The 12,814-nt window shown below is 42.3% G+C and overlaps 1 protein-coding gene across 2 annotated transcripts; it reads right to left on the bottom strand.

Moving 5' to 3' along the window:
- Positions 1 to 6,344: 6,344 nt before the first annotated feature.
- Positions 6,345 to 8,845, bottom strand: org (oogenesis-related gene). 2 transcript variants are annotated; one of them, XM_031786127.1, is made up of 7 exons: positions 8,480 to 8,845; positions 7,985 to 8,065; positions 7,553 to 7,778; positions 7,312 to 7,460; positions 7,039 to 7,147; positions 6,903 to 6,941; positions 6,345 to 6,747 (listed from the first exon to the last, which is right to left on the bottom strand). In XM_031786127.1, the coding sequence occupies exons 1-7, from the start codon at positions 8,528 to 8,530 to the stop codon at positions 6,677 to 6,679; spliced, it is 726 nt and encodes a 241-aa protein (XP_031641987.1). In that variant the 5' UTR covers positions 8,531 to 8,845; the 3' UTR covers positions 6,345 to 6,676. The 2 variants fall into 2 exon arrangements, with proteins under 2 accessions (XP_031641987.1, XP_020354502.1); XM_020498913.2 differs by having other exon boundaries at positions 6,655 to 6,747; positions 7,046 to 7,147; positions 8,480 to 8,787.
- Positions 8,846 to 12,814: the final 3,969 nt, after the last annotated feature.

Raw genomic sequence — 12,814 nt, 5'->3', positions numbered from 1 at the left:
CTGTAATAGAAATGCATCACCTTGATTATGGCTCCTAGTGTGTGTGTGTGTGTGTGTGTGTGTGTGTGTGTGTGTGTGTGTGTGTGTGTGTGTGTGTGTCTGGCTGTGTGTGAAAATCTACCTGAGAGTAATGTAACGATTTACATGGATCAGCGAGGCCACACAATGGCCACCCACACAGTATGCAGATTGAGTCAGAGCCGAGACAAGAGGATGGTGGGTGGATTAGAAAGCGTCAGCGACTCTAATTTCTCTGTGTTTTACAGGAGGATTTCACACGAGGACAGGAATTCACATGATTTCACATAATACTACTACCAAATGACTGAGGCTGATACAATACAAACCAAATCAGATGGACACAAAGAAGACACGCTCTACAATCTGCATTTACTAGAGCAATGGTATCACCGGGTGTACAGCGCTGAAATTGGTTTTTAGATTACATTAAAACTTCTTCAGGATTGGTGGGTCCCCTGCGGTACGGTTGAGCTAACGTGGGCTAATGCGATTAGCATGAGTTTTAAAGTAACAAGAATATTTCCCAGGACATAGACATATCTGATATTGGCAGAAAGCTTACATTCTTGTTAATCTAACTGCACTATGCAATTTACAGTAGCTATTACAGTGAAATAATACAATGCTATTGTTTGAGGAGAGTGCACAGTTTTGAACATGAAAAGTTATTAATAAACAAATTAGACACATTTAGGCAGTCTTGATACAAAAATTAACAGAAATGCCATGGTTTATTGGATCAGACTAAAAATATGGACATACACTGCTGACATACAGTGGCCAATATCTAAATTGCACCTGGGCTGGAATAATACATTATGGCCTTTCTCTTGCATTTCGAAGATGGTACTAAAAAAAGACAGAAACCTTTTCTTTGTATTATCTTTTACCAGATCTCATGTTATATTCTCCTACATTTCTTTCACATTTCCACAAACTTCAAAGTGTTTCCTTTCAAATGGTACCAAGAAAATGCATATCCTTGCTTCAGGGCCTGAGCTACAGGCAGTTAGATGTCATTTTAGAGGGACGATCCTTAAGAGGATTTATTAAGTAGGATTCATGAGAATGAGAAACCATCTCACTTGGAGAATGATTACTTTCTCTCTATGGATATACGCTGATACACACACCCATGCATGTACTGTGCACTTGTCCTCACACACATACACACGCTCCCATGCACTCACAAATGTGCACTCACATGCAATATCCCTGACTGGCTTTTTTTGTGAGAGAATGTGTACTGTAGAGTGTGCTGACCACTGCTACATTTCATTTAAGCCTGTTAGTGCTGCAGCCAAGCTATGAGAACAGATGAGGTGGTGTGGCATTCAGCAGACCTGGCTCAGGTCCACACTGTTCTCACATCATCCAAAAGCACAACTAAATCACTTTTCAATGTGTGCTTTGGTATTGCTGTGGGCATTGCTATACATAATAAGACCTTGTGTTTCTAGTTTATATACACAGTGTACAAGACATTAAAATCACATTCCTAATACTGAGTTGCACCCCCATACATACGGGAAACTGTATGAAATACCGAGCAAGTGCGCCTGGCACCTACCATATCCTCGTTCAAAGGCACTCAAATATTTTGTCTTGCCCATTCACCCTCTGAATGGCACACATACACAATCCATGTCTCAATTGTCTCAAGGCTTAAAAATCCTTCTTTAACCTGTCTCCTCCCCTTCATCTAAACTGATTGAAGTGGATTTAACAAGTGACATCAATAAGGGATCATAGCTTTCACGTGGCTTCATCTTGTCAGTCTGTCATGGAAATAGCATTCTTAATGTTTTGTACACTCAGTGTATAGTTTATATCAGCTATTGTATTGTCAGAGCACAGTGCTCTGAATGACACCAACCTCAGAATACTACATTTAATAGAAGAAAAAGTTAAACAAACATGAAAGTAGCTGCCATTATGAAACCTCTCATTTCAACATTATTTCCCTTATTTGCAGCTTATGGATTGTTTTGTTGTGAGTGAAGGTAGTTGGACTCGTTTTTATGACTAGTGGTTCAACAGTCCTGCTCAGTCCTGCTTCTTACGTAAGGACCCTGGCTGCAGTTGTCAAGTTCTGTTGGAGTCAGAGCACAGAAAAAACCAGTCTGATAACCTCAAACTCCTCCTACTGTCTCTCTATGGTCCACAGTGCTTCAAAAACACACTGCTACACCCAGATAGGTCCCTGGTTCTGCAGTCTGTAGTTTAAGTCTTAGTATCTGTCATAATTTTCCCATTCCAAAACAAATAGCATGACTGGCAGAGCATTAATTCTATTCAAGATGACAAATACCAATATTGGGAGCACACAAGCATAGAGATAACAGATTGTCTTGGCCTTCCAGAGTATATATCCATCATGCTTTTAGGGAGCCATAAATTCTCTTGGCTGCACAATGAAATAAATAGCTGTTATGTCAACTGCTAGCCAAGGCAGGGCAGGATGAAAACTTAACACAAAAGAGTCTTTTGGTGAACAAATTATCAAAGGAGATCTAAGCTACAAAGCAATAAGGCTGTGGAATATTTCATTTTCCAATGGCAGAGGCCTACATCCTTTGAAATTATTGTCAGAAACAGAAGCTGTTTCTGCTTGCTTCACAGAGAAACATCCTCACATAAATCTCACATCATCCAAGTTTAATTTCCTGTTGGCAGACCAATCAGAAATCTCATCTCCAGACCCTAGGGCAGTGAAAACCAGCTCTCGATGAGGTTATTGAAACATGAGTGTAACACTCCACTCCTCCACATGCTCTCCCCCAGCTCCATCAGATAAAACTAAGGCGATGCTCTCATCTCAAACACAAAACTTTGGGCTGTCACTGTGTGTACTTTGTGTGTACAGGGCCACAGGGGAAATCCATATTTGTCATGAGTTGAATCATTTATCGATTGTCTCCCAGCATCGCTCAGGCAACTGGGAAATGGCCAGTTCTACCTCCTGTGCACAGACAGAACAGGGGTTTCAGGTTTCATTAGTCATATGTATGTATGTGATACACGTGGTAAACACCATCCAACTAAATGCTTACTGGCAGGTTCCAACAACAATAAGAAATAAAAGATAAGAATACAAACAAAGTAAATAGCTCAGTAGAATACAATAAATAGTTTAGCAGAAGTCTAATACAGGAAGGAACAATTTATAGTGCAATATTTATAAGTGTTTTGGGAAGGGGGAATTGGGGGGGCTCGTTTTAAAATTGCACAGTATTTAGCAATCATAATATGAGTCTGGTAGCAGCAGTTGTGATGTGTGTGTGTGTGTGTGTAGCATTAATGTGTCTGTGTAGCATGAATGTGTGTTTGCGTGTGTTGTGCAGAGAATCAGAGCAGGTGGTCAGTCCAGTTCAAGTGTTCAGCAGTCTGATGGCTTGTAAATAGAAACTGTTCCGGAGCCTGTCTGCCCAACAGTAAGGGAGAGAACAGCTCGTGGCTGGTGTGTGTGAGGTCCTTGATGATGCTGCGAGCCTTAGTCAGGCACCGTTTCGAGTCCTAGGCTGTAATCATCACCTGCTTCAAGGAGACCATCATCCCAGTGCCCAATAAAAACAAGGTGACACGCCCATGGATTGATGTTTCAGCATTGTCTCAATGAAGAGTTCGGCTAGCCACGTGTGACATGCACGCGCAGTTACAAGTTTGCTAGAGTGAGCGGCAGGCGGACTAGCAATATCCACCGTCGTAGTACGGCTGAAGCCTGAGCAGGGATATGAAGCTAACTGAAGCTGTCTAACTTCGGAAAACCCCGAGTAGATTGAGCTTGAGTTCTAGAATACCCCACAGGCATTGCATTACCTTTGTTTATATTGCATAGACCCCGTAGACTGAGGAATATGGCACTTCATGACAAATGGTCATAAACGGACAGGCTATCGACATCAGTATCCTCCCCATTAATACTGCATTACTAGCATCCTACAGCGGGCTATCACATTGCACATCAATTAATCATATTCTATTATGGGAAGAAAAATAATTAAAGTGAGGGAATGACATCTTCTGGATGATGTATCTCTACCCAGCTCTCCCTTCATCTTTCTGTAATACATTCTGGAGTGAGGAGCACCTTCAAATCACTAATCCATAAGCAAGGGGCATATACAGTATGAAATTGTAATCTAGTAACTAATTGGACAATTGGATTGCACTCTGTGTGGTGCTACGTATGTTAATCAGTGTAAGTCCAGAAAAACCTATCTAAACGCAGTTTTAAAATGGCTGTAATTGACCATCAGATTAATAGGAGCTATTTTGGTGTTTGGATCCAGAGGCCAGAAGTTGTAAGCTACAAGCAAATAGAAGTCTCTATACATTATTCATGGTGAAAATTCAAAAATAATTAAACAGAAAGTAATTGTTTGAGGTACCTTTTTTTTTTTTTACACCAGGTTAAATGTACAAAAACAGCAACATGTCATAAATTGTAATAAAATCAGCATGATGTAATCAAAATGACACATAACTGCAGGTGTTATGGGCATACTGAATCAAAGAGTCTGTCCTCTACTCAAGCAAATGACAATAAGAACAGGCCATCTGGCCATAATTGGGAAATACAGGGCCTTAACAAGCCATCTCCACTTTCAAACTGAGTTTGAGTGTGTGCTACTGCTCAGCCCTTCAAAACACAGACAGTTTAGACATTATCCATGCATTCATACTTCACTCATCAACTTGAAATAATCTGTCTGGAATGTGTGCAGCAGGTGCACAGTGTCCTCTTATGATCACAGGGTCAGGCTGAGGAGGAAAGGTGTTACTGACTACATTGGACCAGCTACTTTCAGGACTGAAAGTACAACTAGACCTTTTATTCCTGTATGAAGGTATGATAGCCACTAGGAGCACGTGGCTAAACCAAACCCAGACAGTGTAATGGCCTTCAGTGGATCCAGATTATTTTGTTTGGATTTCATAACAGTTTCTCTAGCTGGAATAAGGGAGACTGGGATTAAATCAAGGGCACCGCCATCTTTGGTGGCCTGATTGTGAGTGACAGGGCCCTTAGGTAACCGTGCTAGTCATCTCTGGAGGGTCCCATCACGCAAGTGCACTTATATCAACATTGATGGCCAAAAATGTGAATTCTCTGCATTTATCCCAGTCCTTTTTACCCAGCCAGTGCCATTCCTAGCCTCTGTCTTCCCTAAGTACACGGGCCAGTCTCTGTCCCTCCTTACATGCACCCAATAAAGCAGTCACACAGATGGACGGCTGCTTAAATCCAAGGGGACTACTGGTCATTAGTGGGAGGTGAAGCCTTGTGTGTGTGTGTGAGAGGCATAGGGAAAGACCAAAATAGTGAGACAGGGAGAGTAAGTACCAGGACCTTTGTGGCCTGACAGAGTCACATTGTAATCCAGCAGATAATATCCTACAGGTCAGAGTGCATGGGGAGCAGATAGCACCTGCTGTCATTCAGTCAAGGTGACAATGTGCAGATGGCTGCAGTGTGCTGTGCCAAGTTACAGGGGGCCTGAACAGTGCCTCTACATTAAGCATACTGTATGGAGGTTAGTGTGGGCATCTGCTCCCCTCGCAGCAGCAACCAACATCCTCTTCCTACCCACATCCCAAAAACAGCTTTTAATTCATTCCAATTCTCAAGGTCATGTCTAGCTCTATTTTGAAGATCACTGGGGAAAAAGCCTTAGTGAGGCAATCTAAAAGGTTCTGTCAAACATCTGTTAAACCTACAGCATACATTTTCACTAGTAACTAAGTTGAATACAAATTTGGTTCTCGGTTTCATATTGCATGTTACGTGTGCACTCACAGCGCATGTTTGATTAGACAGCACATGTAGAGCGAAGACTCAACCACTGCAGTCGGCAAACAGATGAAACGGGCAAGCACCTGGAATACATTGAAGGGGCTTCAAGTGCTCTACACCTCCCCTTTTGCATTGACCACAGTCCTCTTCAGCCTAGAGCGTGGCACCCTGGATGGGCATGTGCCCTTTACTGACCCTCTGTCCTGTCAGACAAGTACCACAGAGCCATGTGGCTTTCCTCAGAGCCTGTGGGATACTTTCTCAGCTAACCAAGCAAAGCAGTTTGGCTCCTTACGTTTAGCATCATGAATATTCAAAGCATAAAAGGTGATGGGCAATGGTATGAATGCACAGTAGATTGTCAAAGTAGAGGTCAACATAATGAGTGGAGTCTTTAGCCTATAGGTGGTAGTGGCATCATTACATGCACTGAACAGTTCTGACAGCCAACCTAGAAACTAGCCACAGACATTTGCAATTATATATCCATTGGAAATAAACTGGTTGAGATGAGGCTACAAAGTCACCAAGTACATGTATGTTTTAATATGCATGTGTAAGTAGACTGAATGGAACAGGCCTTAGTCAGTATACAAGTCCATTCCTACAGCTCAACTAGGATCTTACTTGACAGAGACTTAGGGGGTCAAGGAGCAACTCACTGTACAAGTGTTAACCATGAACCTCTTATGTTTCCATACATATGGTGACAACCATCAAATCCACTTGTCAACACTGCTAGATGTTTCAGGATAAAACAAGAATCTAGTATTGCCATCTCCTGGTCAGTTATTACACTGCATGTCTGAAGCTACTAAGCACAATAAACCTGCACATAAAGATGAATTTTTTATTTTGTCAATTACAAACAAAAAGTGTATACTGGCACTGGAGGCTTACAGGTGGTGATAAAACTGAAGGTGGCACACCTAAGGACCAATAAATAGTACTGATGTCAATTTACAAGTGGGCCATAGAAGACATAATCAATATAAACAGTCAAACAGCATACCAGGATTACAAATAGGTTGACCCTCATGCATGTTAAAAAAAAACAAGTAAATGTTTGTCACACCAGATGTACCTGAAATGCCACCTTCCACTATGCCGTCTGAGGAACATTCTGCAAACAAGGCAAAAAGACAACTAGATTCAATGCCAATCTCCTATAGTAAGAGTACTTGCAGAATGATGAAAGGCCATGCCAACGAGACACTCACTCTGTACCGTTTTAAGGTCGTCGATCACGACCTTCCCTGAAAGATCAAGGTCACTTTCTGTGTCATTTTGAGAGTTATACTCCTCACTGTCAGTATCCACTGCACTCAGCTGTCAAAAAAAAGAAAGGTCTGGATAGTCAAGTATCAAATCAATGTGCCACGAGAAACTGAAGAAATTAGTTTAATGCTTGCATGCATTTTAGAGACCATATACTACTCATGTGAGATGAAGGGTTAGGCCCATTCAAAGGAAACCATAACAGGAGAACCCACCTCATAGTCAGGATCAACAGATGACTCCTCATCCTCTAGTTCCTGAGAGAGTGCCTCGACCCAGGTCTGCTGCTCCTCGTCATCATCAATGTCATCCTGCTTCCTCTTGTTGCCTTTCCCACAGAGCTTAGTGGGGGAGCAAAGCACCTCTGAAAAACACCCCAAATGAATAGTAGAATTCCCCCATACCACTTCAAGCACATGTCTCAATGCTGTATATAGAAACCATGACTATACATGCCTGGGGATACAACAGAGCCGATGCTAGTGCACACAGGGTAGCCCAGGGCGCTCTGCAGACGGCGAGGCAGGATGGCCAACAGGATGCGTGTGGCTCGACGCAGACGCTTGCGGCCTGCTAGACAGTGGCGGGCTGGACTAGGATTGTCATCCTCTTCTGGAGGAACAAAAGCCTCATCTGAAGGGGAGAAACCCAACAGCCACCAAAACCCACGGAGAGCACGCATCTGCAGACAGGAAGTATAATCACTGAGCTTTAAAAGCCATAATTCACATATCCAAGACAGATGCAAAGTGAGGACATGTGCTTGTGGGATTAATATGGTGGCACATTTATGGAGGCCAATTATGGACAAACTATTGAAACGCAACCATCCCATGTCAAATTCAAACTAACCAGTGAAGATATATTAAGTTTGGGGAACATGCTTACCGCTAGTCTGACAGGCCAAAACTGTGACAGGCGACAGAGTACAGTGGTTAACACACTGTCTCTCTTCACTACAACGGTGTCCTGTGAAGGTAAAAATGGGTCAGTTAAATCCTATATTAAAACATTTTCAAAGCCACAAAGTAAGCATAAAATATCAAGGTGTGCAGACAGATGGCTAACTAGTTAGCGCATTGTTGAAACACTTCGATATGAAATGTACTTTTATAGCAGGCTAGGACAATTAACGTAGGTTAGGAAATAAGTTCGCGAAAATGCTGTCCTAACATGCTACGAAAGTCACTTCGTGTCGTGAAAAGTGTGTCCCAGAGCATTTCGTTAGTGTGCAGCCACTTGTGATGACAGATGCAACAGAAGCTAGCAGGCGTTCAAAGTTTCCCGCCGCAAAGAGCTCAAGGTGTTAGCAAGTTAAACAACCTCAACAATAAAAGTTGCCGTCAAGTTCATCGGAGTACAAACATCATTTGCCCATATTACCTCAACACCGTCGTTGTCCTGTTCGATGGCGACGCTACATTCAGAGGTCATACTGATCAATGTGGCGATAGATTGGAAGGAAGCTGATAACAGCGGTATGTGATCAGTGTTGTTATGAACCCCGGAATAGCAGAAGATGAGCCAATCACCCCACACAAACAATTAGGCTAACTGTGACCATTTATCGAATCACTAATTAGCGAAATTATGAATTATGGCAGCATCTGTAGAAAGGTATGGGCCAACATCAGATAGGCCGACAATAGCCTGTCACATTCGGTAGGCAAAATGTGACTAGTTCATATGCTATTCGGAACTAAACTCAGAAATGTCAGACTTGCTAACTCGTTGAATGCGGCATGTGTATAACTAGGTAACCAGTTAGCAAGTCGGACATTTCAGAGTTACGACTAGCACGTGAACACAGCATTACACAGGCAAGGCAGCCCAGTTCTCATCTTTTGCCCAATTAGTACCAAAATAACTGATCTGTCTGGTCAAAGGAACAATTAGTGGAATAATAATCCGATTTGGGCTGCCTGTGTAAACACAGCCTAATGTTATTGAAAGTGAGAATTGAATAAATAGAATAAACAGAACGAAAACTACTAATTATAATATTTACAAGGGAAATTATTGCTTTGTTTTGTTTTATTTTGTAAACAGTAAGGTGTTTGTTTTATTTTGTGGTGTCCATCCATCTGAACAGGGATAACCAAACTTGGTTAGAGCTTCCGCCACTAGGCAGACACGTCACATTTACGCACACACTTGCCACGTTCAAAACAACTGGGAAGTCGAAGACAAGAAATCAAGCGCCGACTGCGAAAATCGTTTTGGACGGTCTTCCAACTCGTAATTAAAAGTCGGAAACTCTGGCATTTTTCGAGAGCTCCGAGTTTCCGACCTGAAGATCACTGAAGTCATGATTTGACCTCGTTTTTCCCCCCAAATAGTTGCCTTGAAAGCACCAACGGTACTCCAGGGGGAGTCACAGGTATAAAGCCCCACTGTTTTCTCTCCAGACCAATCTAACCTACCCAAGACACAAACTAATAGCACTGCTGAAAGGGAGAGAGAGACACATAGGCTAGCCTACACACACAAACAACAGCCACAACGAAGAGAAACATGACAGCACCATCAGCATTGGAACTATTGGCAGTAGCACAAAACACTTTAAACTGTGCGGAGATGCGTTCACTTTTGTGAGCCGCCTCCAGCATGCGCTCTCTCGGGAGTTCCAGTTTACAATTCCCAGTCTTCACCATTCCCAAGGCGATGATGGAGAGGAGGCATAGGAAGGCTTTGGGGGCCCTGAAGTGGACACCTGCTGTTTATGTATTTTACCATCCTCTTCACTCTCTACATCAACGTCATAATCCAGATTTGGGTCTTCACCTGAGCGAAAAGCCCACTGGACCATCTCAGACCCCTTCACCTACAAGCATTCTCCCCTGCACAGGGAGAGATCCTACCCCTGTACCTTCCTGGAGAATGAGCACTGGCCCGACCCGACCGCCAGAGTTGCCCTGTCTCTGCCTCACCTTGCCAAGGTCACCAGACCATATGGCTTTGTCGCCCTGAGTCAGAGCTCTCAGATGGCCTACGAAGAGGCTCAGCTCTTCCAAGCTGGGCTCTGGCGCCTACACAAGGATAAAGACAGCATCCATCACACGACACAGGCCATTCACATTAAACCCAATCCCTCCAGATGGTCAACTACTGTCCAACGCCTGTCCATAGAATATAGTATCTCACAGACTGAATCAGCACCAAAGGAGGAGATACTATGAACCATCTCCTCAGGCTCATCCTCCACCTCCTCATTGAAACATTTGTATGAATATGAAAGCTGATCCTTTCATAAACATTCTCCTCTCAAGACAGTTCAATATCTCATGAAATCCAGAATACTATACTGTAGATCCCCGCTATGGCTAGCCTTACATCTGTATGTTTTATTTAAGGGGCGTAATCTAAACCTTAATCCTCTCAACTGAATTTAACAGAAATCCTAATCCACCATACACTATATTTAACAACACATATGATACCTGAATATATTCAATGGTGTATTACACTCTTCAGATGACAATTTAAAGTTACATATCATAAAAGGATGATGTATTTCAGCATGTCCAACAGTCTGTAAATCTTAACTGCATGTTGTTCAATGTGTGCTGATGCAACATCTGCTGTATGTGAGGTAGGGAGACCCTGTTCTCTGTGGCTCTTAGCATATGAAGGGGCTCTTAAGAGAAAGGACACTAGGGCCTAATGATGTTTACTCTGCAACCTTCTACTGATACTCATTATGCCTCCTCTCTCATAGATCATGAAGAGGAATTGTGCCTCACTGTGGAATAAATACGAAACCTACTTCTAAAAATAGATCACAAAAACCCTTTGTCTGAAGAGCACTTGACCTAATATATTTCAATAATATAATGGAACAAGATATTCATTTTCAGAATAATGCTTACTGCAAAGTAAGAAAGTATGGTAGCAGGAAGCCTAGTGTTGGGCAAGTAACTGAAAGGTTTCTGGTTGGAATCCCTGAGCTGACTAGGTGAAAAATCTGTCAATGTGCCCTTGAACAAGGCACGTAACCCTAATTGCTCCTGTAAGTCGATCTGGATAAGAGCGTCTACGTAGTTGTATGAACTTACAAGCCTTATTGTTTAAATCTATTCATGCTAACCAATAGGCCTACAGTGTGCTATTATTATAACTGTATGAATTCTAATCCCTCTCTGCACAACAACAACCTTCCACGTCCCAAAGACTGAATGTCCAAGTAGGGTTTAACGCCTCCTCTCCTACTCAGCCTCAGGTTTGGGCCAGTAACTGTAAAGGTTTCTGGTTCGAATCCCCGAGCTAACTAGGTGAAAAATATGCCGATGTTCCCTTGAGAAAAGCACTTAACCCTAATTGGGTCAGTACTTATTTTCCACCATAATTTGCAAATAAATTCATTAAAATTCCTACAATGTGATTTTCTGGATTTTTTTCCTCATTTTGTCTGTCATAGTTGAAGTGTACCTATGATGAAAATTACAGGCCTCTCTCATCTTTTTAAGTGGGAGAACTTGCACAATTGGTGGCTGACTAAATACTTTTTGCCCCACTGTACACACACTGTAGACTTTGGACTGATCATTATTGTATGTAGGTGAGTTAACTTGTGATGCTTATTACGTGAGCTTACTCAGAAACACTTTAACTACTATAGGCCTACTATTTATTTTTTTAAATCTCAGACTTTTATAGCATATTGGACTCATAGAGAGCTACTCTCAAGTTATCTTGTTGGGGCGAGTGACTCTTTGAATTTACAATGGGATTGCCCCAAGCTGTAAACATTTTTTCTTGTGCTTTATCCTATTTGCCCCAAAACTTTTACGTGCTTTGTTGACTATGAACTTGATCGTTTACCCAACCATGGGACTGAAGTTTTTTCCCCCCACACTCGCGACTCAGACTCTATTGGTTACATGAACTCTTGGCCTCCCATCCTATTCTAACTACATCTCGCCAGCTTTGTATTCATGTTACCTGATGAAATTGCTGTACAATAGGATCTTGTTGCCATCTGATGCACATTGAAATATCATAAAACATCAACACTCTCTCCCTGTCCTCTGCCATGCCCTGATTGTATTACTGCTGATGATATCTGGAAATGTGCATGTACACCCTGGCCCGTCTACTGTTGCTAGCCCCAATTCTTACTTGTGTTCTGATATCTTCTTCATTGATTTCTGCTCTTGTAAAAGCCTAGGTTTTCTGCACGTTAACACTAGAAGGTTATTACCTAAAATGGATCAATTGAAAGCTTGGGTTCACAGCTCTAATCCAGATGTGTTGGTCATTACTGAGACGTGGTTAAGAAAGAGTGTTTTGAACACTGATGTTAACCCTTCTGGTTAGAACCTTTTTTGTCAAGACAGATCTTCCAAAGGTGGTGGAGTGGCAATCTTTACCAAAGAATGCCTTTGGTGCTCTGTTGTCTCCAACAAGTCTGTCCCCAAACAATTTGATAGCTGGTTTTAAGCATTAAGCTTTCAAATAGCTCTTTGTTGACTGTTGCTGGGTGTTATCCGTCTCCATCAGCACTGGCCTGTACCCTACCTGCCCTAAGGTCTCTCCTGGCCCCTTACACATAGTCTGAATTTGTCTGAATTTGTCCTGCTAGGTGACCTAAACTGTGACATGCTTAAACCACCTGACCAAGTCCTAAAACAACTCCCTAAGTCCTTCTCAGATTATTACCAATCCCACAAGGTATGACTCCAAACACCCAGAAAAGGCTACTCTCCTTAATGTTATCCT

The sequence above is a fragment of the Oncorhynchus kisutch genome, linkage group LG13 (assembly GCF_002021735.2).
Source record: "Oncorhynchus kisutch isolate 150728-3 linkage group LG13, Okis_V2, whole genome shotgun sequence".
NCBI lineage: Eukaryota > Metazoa > Chordata > Actinopteri > Salmoniformes > Salmonidae > Oncorhynchus > Oncorhynchus kisutch.
The sequence above is the reverse complement of the archived record's forward strand: the minus strand, read 5'-3'. Positions and strand labels throughout refer to the sequence as shown.